We start from the raw sequence: 19866 nt of genomic DNA, 5'->3' as shown, positions 1-19866 counted from the left end.
GGGTGGCGCGGCGGGACGTGGTGCTGGGCCGGGCGCTGGTGCTGCCCCTGGCGTCGCTGGTCGCGCTGCAGAGCCTGTGCCGCGCCTGCCTCCCGCTGCCCCTGGGGCTCGCGCTGGCCGCCGCCGCCGCCTGCCTGCTCCTGCGGCGGGCCCCGCCGCGCAGGCTGCTCCCGGTGGCGGGCAGAGCCGTCCTCGTCACAGGTGAGTGCCCCGGCCCCCTGCCCCGCTGGCCTGGGGGAGCCTCAGCCTCGATGCCCCGAAGGCCCCCGGTGTGGAGCCGCCGTGGTGCTGGGGTCGCTGAGGTGGTGGGGAGCGTGGCCTGCGGGTGCTGCCGAGGCTCGGCCCGCGGCTGCCTGCCTGGCTCTCTGAGCGGGCTGCGAGGTGCCTGGGGCAGTGCTGAAGGAAGGATGGCAGCAAGGTCTTCAGCTTTTGTGCTCTTCCAACCTTCTCTGTGCCCAAACAGAAAAGGCCAGGCGGTGCCTGCCCTTGGCCCCCTGCCCCCAAATAAGCAGGACTTTGGGATGTTACATGGGCCCCTAGAAGTGGTTCCTTGGCTCAAGCTCTGACTGCCAGTCCCAGTGTAACAGCATGAGTTGCTTCCTCTGAAAAACAGGATATTGACTGGGATGCATGGCTAGTCTGGAGTAGGACTGGCCCTCTGGTTTGGGAGTGCTTTGGCTGGCCTGGAAGCTGCTCTCACCTCTCCTCCAGAGCTGTGCTGGTTCTTAGAAGGCTGAAAGCTTCTTGTGGCATGTCTGGCCTACAGGCTATGGTGAACACCAGCTCCCCTAGGGCTGAGCACCACTAATCTGTGCAGAGATGTCCTAGGGGCAAATGAGGCCACTTCTCTTTGCAGGGGAATCCCTGAGCACACCTGCTCTGCTGCTGGTGCCCACCTCCTCTCAGGGCTGCCTGGCACATGGTGGAGTTGGTGAGATGCCCTTTTGCGGGGGGCATTGTGTTCTCCCAGTCCAGGATTGCACAACCGTGGCTTGGCTTGTGGCTGAATTTCTTTAGGGTGTTAGTTTCCAGTGTACAAGTGCTTTACCCTCTCCTTTCTCTTGGCAGTTGTGCCAGAGGCACCTCTTCAGGGTGGTGAGGATGACTGAGGTCAGCGTCTGCAGGTACTTTGCTCTGAGACAGTGGCAGCAGGCACAAAATGAGTAGGGAACACCCAAGTCAGAGTTCTCATTAATGCTGATGTGCTGAGGAGGGGATCTGCCAGTTCTCTGACATTTCTGTGCAGCTGCAAAGATGTATCTGCTCAGCAGGAGTTGCAAGCCTGTGGGCATGACTGTGGCACTGGTCCTGAGAATGCACTGCCCATGTCTTGGTGGGAAGGTCTGGACTGGCTTCAGAGAGCCCTGAGTCTGTGCTCAGAGTGAGAGCTGGGAGCTGGAGAAGGGGATGTACATGCTTTCTGGGAAAGATCATCTTATGATGGGGAAAGTTCCTATGAGAGAGAGAGGTGAGAGTCCAATCTCATTTGCAGGTTGAAGGCCTTTGTAGTGCAGCTGGGAGGTGGGAAGCAGAGCTGCTCCTAGGTGCAGAGTGGAGGGCAGCCTCTCTGAAGGAGGAAGCTTGGAGGATCGGGGCAGGAGCTGGTGAATGAATGGATGATTCACCTGAGTGAAGGTCACAGTAGCAGTGGGGCAGGGCTGGTTGGGGAGGGCTTCTTGTTGGGAAGACATGTATGGCAGCCATATGCTTGTGAACATGTGTGCTGTCTTGCTGATGCACTCTGGCATACCTGGTGTATGGCACACCAGGTCAAGCCAGCCCTGTGGCTGTGGCATTGCCTGTGTAATTAGTGAATCAGCAACTGGAACAAGGTGTTCTTGCCCTGGTGCATGGAAATGACACCTCTGCAGCTCTGGTGTTTGCTTTTAGCAGTAAATACTTTGTGGTTTTACAGGTTCAAGTTGCAGCTTGTGATGCGGGTCAGTGTCTCCTTACTGAGCTGCTTGAACAGGTGCTTTTGAAGGTACAAATGCAAAGGGCTGCTCTCAGGTTGGACAGCTATCCAGTCATTTGCCTATTTGCATAATAATTAGCCTGATTCCTTTGTGGGTTAATTCAAGGCACCTCCTGGCAACTGAGTATTGAGTAGCTCCTGGTGTCTCCTCTAGGAAGGCTGTGCTGTCTGCCAGGCACAGGGCAGCCAGGGAATGCCTGCAGGCCTCTCTTTGAGAAAGGCCATCTGTCCTTCTTCCTTTTGCCTGCTGGAAGTAAAACGCTGCAGAGAGAAATGTGGAGGTGGGTCACCGATGCTGGGCCGGGGGCAGATCACATGAACTGAAGGTTCTGGCTGTTGGTCAGAATGTGCCTGCGGTGGTCCTTGCTCTCTGTATTGCTTTGGATCAGTTTAAAAAATGAACAGGGTTTTCCTGAGGTGAGCTGCAGGCCAGGACCAGCACAATATGCTGGACAGATCAGGATTGGACCTGTCCTTCAGAGCAGGGAAGAGCAGCGTGGGAATGGTTGTGGCTGACTTCTGGCAGGGATGGAGGGGCATCAGTGGAGGTGTGCAGGGTCCAGGATTGGGCTCCTACTGTGCTGGGTGTTATGCTAGACCCTGCAGGGTGATGGTCGCTATTCTGTGCTCTGTAATTAACCAAGAAGCACAACAAAGCCTCTTCCTAATCCCTTCTCATCTGTTAATGCCTGCTCCTGAAACAGCATGGGTCCCAGCTCAAAAAGCTGCATTGCATTGTTTCTTCTGACCACTCCTGGGCTGCTGGCTTAATCCTGTGGCAAGGAGTTGCACAGGTCTAATTTAAGAGTGCTTGCCTGGAGCATGGGAATGTGGCTGCAGCACTGGTGCATCTCCCAGTCAAAGCTTCACCACAGCTCTTCTAGCCATCTGCTTTTGCAGACTCCTCTGGAAAAAAACTCAAACTGAGCCCTACCTACAGTGCCCTTGCTCCATGTGCCAATCTCGACCTTGATGGCTAGTCGGAGCACTCTAGTTTATAGACCAATTGAAGGAAAAACTAGCCTTGCATCCTGGTGGAAGATTAGAATAGATGTGTGCTCCAGAGTGAAGCTGCTGACCCTGTGGAAGTTTTGAGGACTAGAAAGTCTTGTGCCCAAAGTGAGACTAGAAGGTTGTGGTGTTTCCCATCTGTGTTGCATGTTTGCATTTCAGGTGTCACACAACTGGCTGGGACTTGACCAGAGCAGAGAGTAGGGACAGGCATACAGCTGCATCAGCCTATTGCTGGAGGGGAGTGATGTGACAGGTGATGCAAGCTTCTGTGGAGCATCCTCTGGGCTAGTGGCATCTGCGGCCACTAGTCTGTGCCATGGTGCTGGTGTGGTTTATATCTGTGGCTGTGACTCTGGGGTCTTGATTTCTATCCTGACTGCTTGTCCTCTCTGGGACTGTGGCTTCGGAGTATGCAGCCCCTATTCAGGGGCAGGGAAAGTGTTAATCCTGCCTTCTGAGGAAAGGTCATAACTATTTGCACTGAGTGTGAGGACACAGAAGGAGGTGGCTGGCAGAGGAGAATGCCTTCCTGTGCAGCACAGATTAGCAAGAGATCAGCTCCAAGAGGATGGAACAGCGTGAGGAGGTGTGAAGGGTTCAGCTGCTCAAGCCCTGTGCTGGGAGACCTTGCGGAGCTAAACCTGCAAGACCATGTAGTGTGTCCATGCTTCCCCTTCAACGGGGCTCTGAACCATTCAATGAGCCCAAACCTGCCTCAAAGAGAAGCCCACAGTCAGGTGCCTGCTTTGGTCAAGCTCAGGATGTTTCACTGACTCTGGCACATCCCTCTTGCAGTGTGGGAAGACTGTGTATGGGCAGCTGCCCTGGCTGCTTGACTTGAGGCTGATCTGGAGTGGCTAAGCTATGGAGCCTTATCTCAGAAGGACCCAGTACCCTGCATGCCTCACTGCTGATGTTTGGTCAGGCTGTCCTATGGCACTGTAACTAATCATAGGTTGATGGGCACCCAAAGGCCAATGATGCATGTGAGGGGGGCAGTGACTCACTGGGAGCAGAATTGGTCTGAGTGCTGCAGCAAAGGGCTAGTTTGTATGTGCATGTGCCACGTCTTCCCAAATCTAAACTGCATGAGTAAGTGGGTGCTATTCTGTGTCTTAAGGCTGCATCAGAGTAGTTCTGTGCCATGGGAGTGGAAACCAAGCATTGCTTGTATCCCTTGTCTCTTTCCTATTGGAAATCTATACCAAAAGTGCTCCAGCTTCTGTAGCCTTTTTGCCTGTGCAAAGTCACTGCTCACGCCTCTAAATGGATAACTGTGCAAGCAAACTTGGAGGGGGGTGATGAACTTCCATTTCTTGGCATCTCCAGATCCAGACTCTCAGAGTTTTTTGCAAGGTCTGCTTTGGCCCTAGCACTAGTTACTGGACTCCAAGAAATGAACAGGCCTCCTTGACCTGGGTTACTTTAGCTGTCAGTCTAGATGATCACTTGGTCCCTTCTGGCCTTAGTGAATGTCTGTCAAATTCAGTGATTCTGTGGAAATAGCCAAACACAAATGGAATCTAGGGTTTGCTGGAGATGGTGAAGAGACTGTCAGAAGCATCCTGTGGCTCAGCTGTCTGAAAACTGGAGGCAGCTGAAGCAGTTGTGAATCTCTTGCTGTCATGTAGCTCTACAGTGTTTGATCGCCTGTGTTTTTTCAGACATGAGCTATTGCCTTATTTACTGGAGATTCATGGAGAGGACTGAATGAAAAATAGCCTGTAGACCTTGTGTGCAGGCAGTATTTTGTTGGAGCAGAGGGAAGATCGGAGTTCTGTGCAGCAAAGTATCAGTTTTCACACCTTCTTTCAGCTTGGATGAAAAGTTGAAATAATGAATCTCTGCTCTGTTTGCAAAGGATGCACTTGAAATAAACAATGCAGCTCTAAGTAATGCAAAGCTGTAGGGCTGTTGATTGAAGATAGTAATTTGGGTCCCTTGCATCCCTGTTTCTCCCTGGGGCAGACCAGACTACAAAGATGAGAGGCAGGCAGTCCTGCACATGCAGACTGATCTGTCTCCAAACAAATCGTTTTGGAGAACAAAAGCAGTTAATAGGTCAGATTGATTCAGAACCAAACCTGCTGTCTGTTCTTACTCTTTCTCTTCCTTCTCCACCTACAAAGGAAACTGAATTTTCTTGATGAGGCTCTCTTGTTGCAGTTGCATGCTCCATTAACAATCTGAAATGGGTCAGAGCTTAAGATCATTTTCAAGGTTAACAGAGCTTTTGCAACATGATCATATTGTCAAACAGAGCCTCAAACATTTCCCATGAACTCAACAGATGTTGCAGCATCTGGTGACTGCAGTAGAGCTGTGAAAGTGATTCAGTCCAGATGTCAGGACTCTTGTTCTGCTGTGAAGGTAAATCACTTTCCTTGTTAAAATACCAGTATTGTTTCCTGTCTGGACTTTGCAGGCTCCAGCTTCTGATGCTATCTCAGACTTATTTTCCTGCTGCGGGTAGCTATACTGGGTGATCAAGAGATGTAAGGAGTCAAGATCTTGGTGTTGTTCAGTAATGCATGTACATGATTAGAAGTGACTGCTGGAATCAGTTTCCCAAACACATGCAGATTTCCTTTTCTCTGCTAGCTGCTGTGGGCATGGTTTGGTGCTGTTCTGTGGCTGGCCTGTGAGCACAGGTGAGTTAACACAGGGGAGTAGGAGTGGGTGCTGCCCCAGCCTGGTGCCTGCCTGCTCCGAGATGGGTGCCTCTGCTACAGGGTCTGGCCCCTTGTGAGGGAGGTAGCAATTGGGCATGGCTGCATCCTGGCTGTGGCGGAGCATTGGTTGGACATGCTTCCAGTCAGTATTGGACACTGAGCCTCCCATCAGCCTCTGACTGCACTCAGCCTTGTCATGGAGATAATTGGGTTAAATAGGGTTGTCCCAGGAATGGGTTGCTCCATGGCCCCTGGCTAATACCCTGCCTGATAACTCCTGTTCAGTTATGCTTTTGGACCTAACTGCTTGTTTCAATTCACTTGGTAGCTCTGATTCCTTTAAAGTGCAAATAGTCTAACTGAACTGCTGTGATAAAGCAAATAGAACTTGCAGAAGTTGTGTTACTGATTTAAAAAAAAAAAGTTGCAACAATTCAGCTGTCAGACGAATACGCTTTGATACAACTAAAGAATCATGTTGTGATAGTTCTCTGTAGGTAGGTTCCCTATAGTAGCTGTTCCAATCTGCTTTTAGAGTTGTTGAGCTAACAGCCTGTAAGTACTGAAGTTCTTCCATGGACTATCTAAATACAGGAAGAAAATCAGTTTTCTGGAACTTCTCTAATTTTCCAGGACCTATTAAAAATTAACAGCAGAGAACTATTCCTCCGAGCCGTGTGTATTGGGGGAGAGGAAGGGGATGGACACCAAAACCAAGCAGTCAGACTCCAGACCCTGGTGTATGATCAGTCTTTTGCAGATTAAATAAAAATAATAAAAAACTTACCTCTCTAGGTGGAAGAAGTGTCTAGTTATTTTATCACCCATCTCTGGGGGCAGAGTGAAAAGCCTTCTTTTCCTGCTTCTCTCTTTGCAGGGGTGAAGCTCTTGCTTCATTTTGTCGGTAGCCCTCCAAGGTTTTAGGTATTTTTGAAGAAACTTACCGAGGGGAAGAATCCTATCTAACCCTGCTCACCACAGACATTTAGATATCTATGCTTAGCTCTTTCTCACTGATCTATTAAATAAGCACTCTTGAAGCCCTCTAACAACACACAAACTTGGTGGGTTTTTTAATGCCTTTAACCAAAAGTGATGAGTACAGCTAATTAGGAGGAAAAGTGCATGAAAGTTGCACACTGTAGGAGAATGTAGGTGGTTGAGAAACCCAAGCTGGCTTGATTAGAGCTCAGGGTTATGTAGGGACGTGAGAGCAACAAAGCAGAGACCATTCTCTGCAGAAATGAGAATGTCAGATGATAATGAATACTTCAGAAGTAAAGAAGTGTAGGCAGTTGCTATCCTCTAGTCCAATGAGCAGCACATCTTTAATGAAGCCTTGTACAGTGTTACCCAGTGAATTTAGCTTTTCTTAAGCAATGATCTAACTACAGAAAAGCCAAGCTGCCTTACTAATGGCAGCACAGAACTGGTAGGCTTGCACAGGCGGGCTTAGCTTTCATTTGATTGGGCTGGGGGGGGTGTCTTGAACATGCCTCTATATCAAGCCAGTTCAAACTATTTGCCTTCTCCAGATATTCCCCTCTCAGTGCTGGTCCAAAACATGCTCAGCTGGAGGCTATCTAGGTGGCCTCTGTTTTCCTGTACTTGTTTAGCTGATAGTTCAGCAGTGTCTCCTGTGGCCTGACTCCTGTGGGAAGAAAGGCTGCAGGGCTCTCATGCTTTCCAGTGCTCATGCTTTGCACTGCTCAAGATCCGTCCTGAAATCTTGGATCTGAGGTACTGACATGAAGCTTGCGAAGTAGAAAATGAATGAGAACTTTGGAGTCATACTGCTGGTGTGTTGCTATAGATGGAGTTTGGGATTTTTTTTTGAGGTTTGCCAAGTGTATGCCTCAGTGTTTCCTACTTCTCTAGCTCTCCCTGGCTGCTGAGGTATATCCACTTTTTTATAGCAGCTTCCAGTCTCTCCTCTTCAGTTCCAGCCTGTATGTGCCTTCACGTGCAACATAACACTTCTGCTTCCCTCTTCCCTGGAGAGCTGCCAATCTCAAGCTTTATCAACTCTTTCTTGTTCAGTGCTGTTTTTTGTGTCGCACATGGTGCTGTCCCTGGATCTGTTGTCTATAAGGCTGTAATCTTGAGAAGCAGTTTTCAGCTTTACAGTCTTTGTTGTAACACAGCCTCCTACTGTGCTGGTGACCCTGTGGAACCAGGTAGTGGGTGTTCCCCAGGCAGCCTGTGGATGGAGAGGAGAAACAGACTGGTGACCTGAGTTCCTTGGCTCCAGTGGGAGAGGTACCTGCCCTCAATGTCATCTGTGGAGGCTTTGGATGTCTGGTCTCCTTTTTCAAGCCTTCCTCCGTGCGTTCTTCTGCTGGTGGTGATTTTCCCATACTGGGTGTCTCGGCTTCTACCTGAAATACTCTTGAGCAGACCTGTGACCTCTCTGCTCCCTGCTTCTTCTGAGCTAGTGGTCAGACTTCAGTCTTGTGTGAATGTCATACAACATGCATCTACTTTTCACAACTCTTTCCAAAGACACCACGGTTCAGTGGTTGCTCCCCTCCAGGGTCCCAGATATCTAGTGGGGACAAACTCCCTAACCTGGAGTTTGCAGCCTTCCCATGGTGACTTTCCTTGCGCTTCAGGTGGCACTTTGGGCCCTACTCATGCCAACAATGACTTGTCCCAAGCAAGTGACATGTGTGGGGTGCTGCCCTCTGCTGCTCTTCAGCTCAGGCAGTAGTTGCTCAACATGACTATACCCAACCAAAACAGTGTGAAGGGACTCCTTCCCACATGTGAGGGAAAATGCACCAAAGTCATCCTGTGATACCCAAGCTCTGACTTTGAAGAGCTGGTGGGAAATACTGGTGGTAGATGAGGGAGAAAGGCCTCGCAACTTATATCGGGCACGGTAGTGGCTAATGTGGCTTGGGGTAGCCTTTGGGTAGCTCTTGCCTGTGAATAGCCTGGAAATCTACCAAGTTCAATATATTTCAAAAGTTGTCTTGGCTGAAGCTCAGAAAATGCTCACTCAAATGTTTGCTCAGTTTCTAAAACTGTTTTTCTATACGCCTGGGCAGGGGGTTGTGGGATGTGATGGGTTGTGCAGGAGTTTATTCTTGCAGCAACAGGAGTAACAAGATGGCATCTTATAAGCAAATTAAAACTGAGTTGCATCAGACTAGGGGTATTTTGTTAACTCCAGTAAAATCCTCATAGCTTCAGTACAGTGTCACAAGTGCTGCAAAACAAGGTGTTTGAAATCATGAGCCCCTGCACTCACTCTGGAATGACTGTTTTGGTCAGTGCTGCCCCAGAGCGGTGGCATTGCTGCCAGTGGCATTTGTCCCAGCCCCATGTGATCTATCCAGCTCCACTTTGCAGTTCATGGGGTTGCATTGCATTTCCTGGATGGCAGTTCAGACCTGGAGTGCTCTGGAGCAGGACTCTTCCCCACCTTGGACCTGACCCACCACTTGGTCAGCTTGACCTTACAGAGGAGGTGAGGAGGTCTTACCTCCTCCCCCCCCCCCCCCCCAGCTGTTGTGGTGCTTTGCAGTCTTTGCTAGAGATATGTTCCCTGACATGTCCTGGGAGCCCTCTTGCCTCTACGGCAGTGTTAGTGGCTCACAGTGCTCTACAACAGAACAGTTCATCTTCCCTCCTGCTGCGTATGAATGGGTCAGCCCTTGCTTGTAGCAGGCTGCAGTTGTGACTTTGTGCTTCACATGCTAGGTTCCCTCTCCTTGCTGGAGTTTTTTGTGTTCTGGAGCGGGGGGTGTTGATGTGTTATTGAACATGGAAGATGGGTACAGGTCTCATTTAATACTTCTCCAGCCTGCTGGAAATCCCTGGAGAGCCAATTTTCAGCCCAGGGATGCTCTCTGAGCAATGCCTGTGGCCTCTGCCCGGCACCTTGCCCAGCTGTGACTGCTGCAGGCACAGCATCAAATCTTTGCTACTGCTCCAGGTATGCTCCCAGCAGCTGCCTTGCTCTCTTTGATCCTCCCAGATTCCAACCTTCACCTTATTCCTTGGTAGCATCTTTAGTACTGCTTTGGGATCGTGGCTGGCAGAGCTTTCTAGCCATCTTAATTTCCAGCCTGACTCTCAGCATCTCGCTCTTCACACTCTTATGGCCTCAAAGGGTCCAGGCATACACAGACATTGCAGGATGTTGAGCCAGGTTAGTGGTGGCTTTGATCTGCTTGCTGGTGCCTGCCTGTGCACAGGCTCTGATCTTCCCTGCATGTTTCCCAGGCTAGGTGTTTGCTGGCTTGCAGCTATCTCAATCAATTGTCAGGCTGCAGCCTGGCTGGCCCTGGGCTGGTGGGTGTCCTTCCCCACTGACAGTTCTTGCCGATGAATCACTTTTGTGTCTTAGGCTCTGCGTTCCTGGTTCGTCATGTTCTGTTTTAAGGTGATTGTTCACCCAGTTATCTCTGAAGCTTTTCTTTACAACTTCATCTTCTTTAGGGGGACATAAATTTTAGATTAGCTTTAATGAAAGGTACAAATTGTATCATTTCCCAGGCAATATTTGTACAGTGATCTTCTCCCAGATGGAGCTTGGAGTTCACATCCTGTCCTTAGTGGGATGGATGGTTTATAGCCGCACTGTTTCTGGTTTCTAAACCTAGTTTGTCCCTACCTGGTACATCACCGCTCCCACTGCCAACAGTCGAGTATGGGAAACATGCAGGAAGGAGGTTCAAATCCTTAAATTAAAATCCCACTGTTGGTACCTCTTTAGGAGACGATTTCCCCTCTTGGAAGCTGCCCACTCACTTCAGCCTGAGACAGCTCATGATCACATCTTGCGGGAGGAGGTGGGGAGCTGTTGATTCTAAGAAATTCCCTGCATGCTTTTTCTGCGAAACCCTGAAACTTCACAGTAATTCTTGCTCAGAGGATAGTCACTTCCTCCGTGGCGCTCGGTTCAGCAGTTGTTTTCGAGCCTCCCTCCAGCCCTGGTGCAGCGGTAGCACACTGAGGCCTGGCCTCAGCGATGGTTCGTAGCACTTCACCTGCTGCAGAAGCATCTTGCTCAGGCACAGGCTTTCACAGAAGTGTTTGGTGTAACGGCTTGGGATTAATATGTTTTGGTGCTTGCTGATGGGGATGTGCTTGGTGTTGTGTGCCTTGTCAGGCCCTTGACCCACTGGATGGTGGTCAGTCCTCACTGACTGCCTGTGACTGGTTGCGCTGCCTTACCAGGGTTGGGTTATCTCCTGAGATGCTCCTAATCCTCTTGCTCCTACATTTGAAGAAAACCCCAGTGCTTTCACACAGGCATCTGATGTTCCCATGGATGCAATATATTAGACTGAGTTCAGTCTGCTGAGATGATCCACGTGTTAAGCCACCCTCCCAAAAGCATGCTCTGAGGCACCAAGGCTGACTGCAAATTGCTCCAAGCTCTTGCGGAAATCTTGTCCTTCAACATCTTACTAGGCACTGCTGTGAAATACTGCTCACTTCTTTCTACACACCTTCATGGGAAGGTGGGTGGGATCACTTCTGTCCCTGTTGTACTAGAGCTACTTGCAGTATACCTGGGCCTCGTATTTGTCTTGCTGCTTTATTAGCCCATGTTTGCACCTGGCTGGCTGACATTGGTAAAATGAGCAAGCTGAAAACAGCATGCACTGTTCAGTTTGTCAGGGACAGAAAAGGCATCTGGGTGGCTCAGTGGCCCTTTGTGATAGTGACAAGGAAAGCTGCGTCTCCCTACTGTGATTTATCTCAGGCCTGTTCTTGTGATGTTGGGTCCACAAATTCTGGTGCGTTAGCGCCAGTGTCTGCTTCTGAAAAACTGGCTTTAATTCAGGAGTCCTGGTTGCAAATAGGCACAGTCCTCGAGGGCTTCTCTTTATCTTCTGTGCAATGCAGGAGGCTGGGCACCGCTTCTTTGAGTTATCTAGCAGAAAAATCACATTTTCCCCTTCTCTTTGGTTTGCTAAGTGAAACATATCTCTCTGTGTGGAGGTTACAGCACATAATGCTTCATAATCACTTGGCTAATCCTTCATAATTCATACCATCTGGCCCTCGAAGGCTCTGCATGCTGCTCCAGCCAGCACCCCCAGCAGGGCCGTGTGCTTTCTGTACTGTTGCCCGTGGCTGCAGGTTTCTTGCAGTGTGGGGACCTGTGGAGGAACCCAGCTGCAACCCTGCTGTGGGGCGCTGCAGCCAGGAACCTTGTTGCCCAGCCCCAGGTCAGCCCTGTGCTACCCCTGCTCAAGGAGTATAAGGCACCAAAGAGGCCCAAGTTTTTTTTCCTCCAGCTCTCAGGAAAGCTTTGGGCACTGGGATGCACAGGCCCTGGAATGTCTGGCCAGTGCATCCCATGGCCATGCCCAGGAGGGGAAAACTCACCCAGCCCTAGTACAAGGCACCTGCAGCCTGTTGGAAAAGGCTGCCCGAGCTCTTGGTGAACCCTGGGGAGGAGAGTGAGCAGCCTGCTGACAAACAGCCATCTGTTTCTAGTAGGACCGGTTGTACCGACTGCTGCTCTGTGCAGACACATTGTTTGAAAGAGGCTGGTGACCTCTTTGTGGCTGGGACTAGGGCAGACTTGAGCTAGGGTCCTATTTCAAAGGGTTTCCTATTAAAATAAAAAAGTGTAATAAAAGGAACTATGTGAACAGCTTTAAAGTCTGAGGGAGGGATGTGGACTGCTGGGCCCTACACCCTGCCCTTGCTGGGGCTCTAGGTGCTATGGGGACTGACTCTGCTCTGTTGGGGGTGATGAGCTTGGGTGCCTGGAGAGGCTGCTGCCTCCTGGCTCTGTGTCTGGCATCACAGCTGCAGTCTGCAAGCCTCGCAGTAGCTCTGGTCCTGCCTGGCCCCAAGATGCCTCTACCCCAGAGGCAGTGGCCTCTGGACAGCTCAGGGGCCACAGGTGTGGCATTTCATCCTGGGCTCCAAGGTGGGCTCTGAGCTGTCAACACTCTGGCTGTTAATCTCCCTGCTACTGCATGGGCCTGCATACTTGGCTCATGGCAGTTGGGGGCTCCCAGGGATGGGGGATGCCTTCCCTGGCCAAGGTCCTGCCCAAGGAGGGGCTGCAAGGGGAAGGCTGTGGAGCAGCAAGAACACTCACCTGGGCCACTGAGGGGGTTCTTTTGTGCTTGCCTGTTTTCAGCCCCTCACCTGGCAGGGGCAACAATGGGGTTCAGTTTCTCTGAAGGCTTCTCCCTCAGTTTAGTTTGGTTTATTGCTTCCTGAAAGCGCACGTTGAGGACAAGCAGCATGAGTACAGGCTGGAGCTACAGCCAGCTCCTGCCACACTGGCCCCATCCATTAGTGTGCTGGATGTTAAGGGAATACCAAATCCAGGGGGAAGTCCTTGACCCTGCTGCCCATGCAGCAGTGCTGCATGCTTCTGTGTGAGCCATCGACCAGGGTGTGGTTTCCTGTTGACTGTGGGAGCCTCCAGAACCATTGGGTGCTATGGGATGGGAGCTGCTCGCACTCTTCTACCCAGCCCAGCCTTGCTGGGAGGGCCAGGCTGCTCTCCCTGAGCAGGGCATCCTGGGCGGCAGGAAGCATTCCATGCCCAAATTCAGCTAGTAGCAGCTGTTTCCAATACATGGCTTAAGGAAACCCCTGGTAGGTGGAAGGACACCCTGTCTCCTTTGTGCGGATGCTTCCTGGCCTAGAGGTCACATCCCTCCAAAGCTTTCCTTCTGCAGCTCCACAGCTTGCTGCAAAGGGAACCAGCCTTTAACCAGGAGCCAAGTGCTGCCTGCTCCCTGCAGCTGATGCCACTGGCCACCTTCCAGCAGATCAGGAGCTGAATAGGGCCATGGCATGCCTGGAAGTCCTGATCTCCCAGGAGGTGGCTGGTAGCATCTGCTGAGATGCCCTATGCCTGACTGCAGACCCATACATGCCATGGGTGTGCTGCCAACTCTGGCTCTGGCCAGCAGAGATGCTGACCTGGCCAGAGCCTGTGGGCTGGTGGGTGGCTGTTGCAGTTCAGCTGCTGCAGGCACAGGTGCTCCTCCAGTCTCCTCCCTCCACATGGCCTTGCCAAGAATTTGTTCTCTCTCGTTTCAGGCTGACATCACCTGTTTATCACTCCTCCTTTCAAACTTGCATGGCATCCAGGAGGTGTTGGCTCTGGGGCCCTGCCCCAGACACATGGCTTTTTGTTCGATGCTTCCTCCTGACTGGGCCCTGCCCATGACTGGAGACCCTCTCCCTGGAGGGTGTCCTCAGTGTGCCTCATGCTAGCATGCCATCACACTCAGTGTGTTGCCTTATGCCCTCTGTGGAACTGCTTCTTGGGTCTGCTTGCAATGACTGGATGGGGTGGGTGCACCAACTGATGGCTGTGCAGCAATGTGGAGCTGCAACCTGGCTATGGGGTCAGTCTGTATGGCTCCTTTCCCCTCTCCCAGGTGCTTTGAGCATCAAGGGTAAGTCCTTAGTGCTGAAGAGTAGAGGCAGCAGCCTGCCATGGGCTGTGGGACAAGCAAGGACGAGGGTAGTGATGTTCCTGAGGAACTGCATCTCCTCCCAGCGCACGGTTGCTGTGGATAAGCAGTGGGGATCAGCAAAGTCTTCTTTCTCAGTCCTGGCTGCTAGAAAGGATGGTGTGGGAGCAGGAAGGATGTCCAGCTCCTCTCTCATCAGGTCCCAGATGTACCTAAATCTGCTCGTTCTGTACCTAAATCTGCCATTTCTTGTTGGGCTGTTTCTAACCCCTTCCTGTTCTCTTGTGCCTCTCTGTCTCTTCTCCCTCAAGGCAGGAGCACCAGGTCCCTCAGCTGAGCTCTTGCAGCCTCATGCGCTGGTTGGAGGAGCTGCTCCAGCTTGGGCTGAGATGGTTCCCAGTGAGAACAAAGCTCAGTGCCAGCCCCCCATCTCCAGCCCCCCCAAACTGGTGGTTGTGCTTGACCCAACTGCTTGCACCCTTCCAGGCAATTGCCTCTGGCTGGGGCTCCCATCTCAGACCTTGTCTCAGCTCCTGTTCCCCTTGCTGCTCCATCAGCTCATCCTGCAAAGGACACATGTTCCTCTGCCTGACTCTGCAGGCACCCTCTGCTTTAGACATTCCAATCTAGCTTCAATGTCTGCTTTCTCAACACTGCTTTCTCTCTGCTTTCTCTTCCCCTTTCTCCACCAGTGCAGGAGACATCACAGCTCTTTCTCTGACCTGAACAGCCTTAGCATGTCTCAATGTGGATGCAAGGCTGTGGAGCCTATAAGGCAGAGCTTTCTCTGCAGCTCCAGCTCTGTGTGCACACAGCTAGTCTCTTGTCTGCACTCTTTACATCTTGCTTAGTGCTACCTCCTCTTTATCAACTTGAACGGGCTGTCTTGCCTTGGGCTTTCTCATCTGGAAGGTCTCTGTGAAGATCCCTAATTCATCCATCCCTTACTATGTCATTGCATTCCCTGTTCTCTCTGCCAGTCCCCCTCCATCAGCTGTTACTTCTGACCAGGCCTGTCCCTGCTCCATGTGCTCAACAAGCCTTTGCAGCTTTCTCCCAGGCTGCCATTATATCTGTGAGTAGTTTCCTAGGGATGAAGCATCCTTTGACTCCCAGTAAAGCTCCCCTTTTCACTGTGCCAAAAAAAAAAGACTCAGCAGTGATCATACCGGTCTCCAGGCATCTGGTGAGTGGTGCGTGTGTATGGCTTTGAGCACTGTGGTTGCAGTGGGGTAAAAGTGCCATATTTGCCCCAGAGCAAGGCTCCCATGGCTGCCTGCTCAGTGCGTGTAGCAGGAGAGCCAGGGTACTGTGACAGGGCAGAGGAATGGCATGAGCAGCCTCTTGCCTGTACAGCCCTCACAGAGCCATTCTTGGGTGGGGTGCCCAGCGCTGGGCAGCTGTCAGATCCCAGCTTGCACAGCAAAGACACAGCCCAGGTACCACTGGTCCCTAGAGACAAAAGCCAGATGTCTTCATCGGGCATTTCCAGACGTGAGTCCCAGGCATTGACTGGTTCTGCTCTCAGGCTTGCTGCTTGGACCAAAGGCCTCACTCCACCCCCTGTGCTGGGATCAGCCCAGCTGCTTGTCCTGACAAGTCTAGCACCTGTGTGTCTGCTTCCCAGATGCCAGCTCTCATGCCATGAAGCCCTCAGCTCGGTGCTGCATTTAGCCCTTGTGCTCTACATCCAGCTACAGTCTCCCATTTCACCAGGCGTGTGAAGGAGCTGCTGTTGCTGAATTGAATCCAGCAATGGTAAATTCTGGTGTGCCAGAAGGGAACATCTATGAGCAAGGAATCAACCTTGTTTAACTTGGCATCCCAGGCAGGATTTGAGCTTGAGCCTGTGGAAACAGCAAATCCAGAGTATAATCCATTTGGCTTTGTCTTTCAAGCTCTCCTGTGGCCGATGGGTGTCTCTGAGGCTGGCGCCATCCTAGCCCCATGCCTTTCTTGCAATAAACTGTCTTTTGGCACAAACATGAGATGCTGGTAGAGACAAGGGCAGAAATGCCAGCCTGCTGTGATCGGCAACATGGAGCAGCTGTGAGGGGAGAAACCTTGGATTTTCAAGGCTGTGGGCAAGCAGTGACTTTTGCTGCCTCTTCACACCCTCTAGATCTGTCACATCTTTCAGATTCAGCCATGACTACCTGGGTTCATCCCAGGCTCTGTATCTCAAAACACAGCCTGGGATGGTGCAAAGGCACCTTCAACTCACTGGCTTGGTCCTGAGCTGGTGATAGGGCTCTGGCAAAGGAAGTGTAGGGAGGGGCAGGATATGGGACTGACCTCATGACACCAGTGGAGACTCTTGTGCGGTAGGCCCGTTGTCACATGAAGGAGCTTCCCCATACTCCAGCACAAGGGTTGTGCGGGCTTGTTGGGTCCCGGGGTTGCTGGCGATGGACACTTCTTGGGAAGGTAGCTCTAGCAGGCTGGTGGGGTATGCAGCCCAAAAATCTCTGTGTGATAGGTAGGTACCTGGCAGAGGGTGCTGGGACTGATGTCATGGGATGGCTCCGGGATTTGGGGACGTGGGCTGCCCCACCTCACCCAGCCCCAGCAGAGCAATGGCAGGATTTCTTGGGGTGCAGAGGGTGCCTGGCTCAACAGAGCAGAGCACTGCAGAGCTGGGGAGGGAAGATGGTGCTGCTCTGAATGAAATAGCTGTACACAGGAATGAAGCCTGATGCGATGATCTGCCATGCATGACACAGTGCTGGCAGGAATTTGGCCTCCTCTGGGTTTGCCTGGAAATGGAGTACCCCCAAAGGACTGGTCTTGCCTCAGTTTTGCTGGGCACCTGTTGAGATGCTGGTCAGGTGGGATGGAGCTCCGTGGCAGGGGCTGCCCATCCCTTGGGATTACCAGCTCTTTCAGACTGCTGGCCCCGATCCCTGCCAGACTGTCTGAGATCGTCTCTTTTGCCCACGGGGCATCCAAACCAGAAGATCCAGTCTGGAGAGAACTCCAGACCCATGAGGGCTGCCTCTGACCTTCCCATCTGTGGGACTGGCTCTTGCAAGGTCAGCACTCGCTGAGTACCACAGGCCTTCCCCCTCACCAGCACTGCTGGCATCCCATGACAGCGCCAGCCCCACTGCCTTCCCTTGCCACAGCAGAGCTAGTGAAGGAGCAGAATGGTGAGAAGCAGCCTGATGCCCCATGAGTGGTGTCCAGGGGGCTGTCTGGTGCCTATACCACCTGTGCTAACCCCACAGAACCAGTCCTTCAGAGGGATGTGTGGCTGGGGCAAGACACGGTTCGAGGGCAACCGGTCTCCAGCTTCCATCCATGACCGCATTTCAAGGCAGGGGAAGCTTTGGTTTCCCTGGTGCTAACATGCAAAACCCGGTAACAGTCTCGATCCTAAAAGCCAGCTACTATGAGGCAGTGCTAGGCTGGAGTGCTGCTCCCTTCATGGCTGCCACAGCACTGGGGGAGGCCTGTTGGATGGCCACAGGAGGAGCAGAGCAACAGGGACTGGGGGTCCAGCTTGTGGGGTCCCTAGGGTGTATCGTGGCAGGGTCTCAGGGTGCTGCCCCTGCTCCCAGACACCTGCCAGTCTCTAAGCCACAGGTGCTTCTACACCAAGATGCATTTGTGATCTTCAGGGTTGACCAGGTTTGTGTCTGCTCCTTGCTTTTCCCTGCCATCATGCCTGGCTCAGAAGTGGGTTTGGGAGCTCTGTCCCACCCCTGGCAAACTAGGATCACTGTTGGGAGAGGCAGAGGGATGTTGCTGGGCACAGCACACAGTTCAGCCTAGGATGCCTCTGAGTCCTGCCAGGGTGAGATTTGATGACCCACATCACCAGCCCTCCATCTCATACCATGTCCACAGTGGGCAGAGTGGGAGGTCATGGTTTGACAGCATGATGCAAACTGCCTGTCTGGTAGCTGTGTTATCTATCTCCTGTCTCAGAGCTGCTCAGCAAACTGCTGTGTTAGTTTTGAATGTGTGTCTCCATACAGCAAGTTTGGTGCTAGCTGCAGGTGAAACAATACCTGATACAGTAAAAAGCAAGTGTGGTGTGCAGCCTGACTTCCTAGGGAGAACATGCCTGGACCAAACTGGAACCGTGGCATCAGTGAGTAGTATGTGAGCCCCTGGCACAGCTTTGAGTATGGCAGCAAAATAGCGTAACAGGTACCTACCGCTCACCTTAGCTATGCAGTGGAGGCTGCAGGTGGGACAAGGCTGGCCAGGAGCTGTGCCCAGCCAATTCCTCTTGTGCCAGCACAGCTCAGACCCTCCAGGGTTGCTGCTTTTGCTAGCAAGTGGTATCTCTGGTGCTGTGCAAGGCAGCTGTGGGCACATCATGGTTAGCTGCTTTGTGACTGTTCCTTTTCATCTTCCCGAGCTGGGTGGGAGAGAGGCCACCCCAAAGGAGTTGCCAGAAGACAAGCCTTTTAGCTTATTAGAGAGACAGTTAAAGAGGGGACTTGTCATGCAAAAATACCTGGAGCGGATGGAGCCCTCTTCTCCTGGAGGAAAAGCTCCAGCTAGGTGCAGTGGCTAGAAATCAAAGTTAGCTTTGAAGAGGTCTCTGGCAGTTACCATGACTCTGCTGCTGACTCCCATGTTAAACTGAACCTGGATGTGTTTGATAAAAGGATGTCTCTGTTTCAGGAAGGACTAGATCAGGGATGGACCAGAGATCAGAATGATCCCTACTGGCTTTTCTGGGACAAAACTGAGTCTTCCTAGGGCACCCAGAGCTAGCTGGGCTCAGTCACCCTCCCCACTGGCCTGAGCACTCGTGTCAATGCATCTCATCGCTGTTACACAGCATCTCTCATGGACCGGAACAGGCTCAGTTCCTCCGGTGCCCAAACACGCTCCAAGTTACTGGTCAAACTTTCTGAAAAGCCCCAGGGGGATTGCTGCAGAGCCTGGTGATGGACCTGCTGCTTCAGCAAAAGGCAGAGGATGGAGAACCCTTTGGGCATACATTTACCCATATTTGCAGAAGGGCTGACAGGTCCCTGCCACATACGCACGGGGGTGTGGAGCAGAGTCTCTCTGGGCAATCCAGATTTGAGCTCTTCCTGATTCTGCAACCGAGACTGGCCTCCGCATGGCCTCTGCTCCCAATTCAGCAAAATGCTGAAGCATGTGCTCAACTGCTGCTGGATCAGGGCCCAAGTGTGGGGGAATTGTTTGGCATTGCAGGCTTGGGAGAGGGAGGGAGGAGCTGATGTGGGCTTAGAGCCCTGCCGGCCCTCCTCTGATACACTCCCGCGCCTCTCCGTGCTGACGGTCCCCACAGCTCTCGGCTTCTCCCACTCCTGAGCTCAGCAGCGTGGCGTCTGGATTGAAATGCTGATGTGGTTCCCTCTCCTCTCCCAACAGGATGGAAGCAAAACCATTTGGCACGTGAGGGGGTGATGGGGGTGGGGAGGGTGCTAGCTGGCTTCTGGAGCCTCCTCCTGATGAGGCGCTGCAGCATCCTCTGAAGGAAGCGTGCCCAACTCCGGCATCAACAGAGCCAGCTCAGACTGTCCGGCTCCAGAGCTCCCTGGAGGGGCTGCCGGAGCTCCTCCGAGCTCATGCCGAGCAATGCTTGTGGCCAAGCTAGCATCTGTGTGTCTCCCAAATTGGCCTCTGCAGCCTTCCTACAAAGGGGCTAGCAGGTCATGCTCTAGTAGCCACATGGAGAAAGCATGACCCTTTGGCAAAGCTCAGTGCTTTTGGACCAGGTGCCTCAGGCCCCAAGTTTTTAATTCGTGCTCTCCATTGCATCCCTGTGTTTCTGTTCTCCGTGATCTAATGCCCTTTTAAC

General features: G+C 52.1%; 1 protein-coding gene across 1 annotated transcript in view; it reads left to right on the top strand.

Annotated features, from left to right (window-relative positions):
• Nucleotides 1-11: 11 nt before the first annotated feature.
• Nucleotides 12-19866, top strand: part of HSD11B2 (hydroxysteroid 11-beta dehydrogenase 2) — a gene marked incomplete at its 5' end in the record, with an annotated part of 30144 nt that continues 10289 nt past the window's right edge. Inside the window, one exon of the mRNA XM_026080957.1 lies at nucleotides 12-201. Coding sequence (XP_025936742.1) covers nucleotides 12-201 — 190 coding nt within the window. The remainder of the gene's footprint in view (nucleotides 202-19866) is intronic.

Source organism: Apteryx rowi, unplaced genomic scaffold (assembly GCF_003343035.1).
Source record: "Apteryx rowi isolate R43461 unplaced genomic scaffold, aptRow1 scaffold_531, whole genome shotgun sequence".
Classification (NCBI taxonomy): domain Eukaryota; kingdom Metazoa; phylum Chordata; class Aves; order Apterygiformes; family Apterygidae; genus Apteryx; species Apteryx rowi.
The sequence above is the reverse complement of the archived record's forward strand: the minus strand, read 5'-3'. Positions and strand labels throughout refer to the sequence as shown.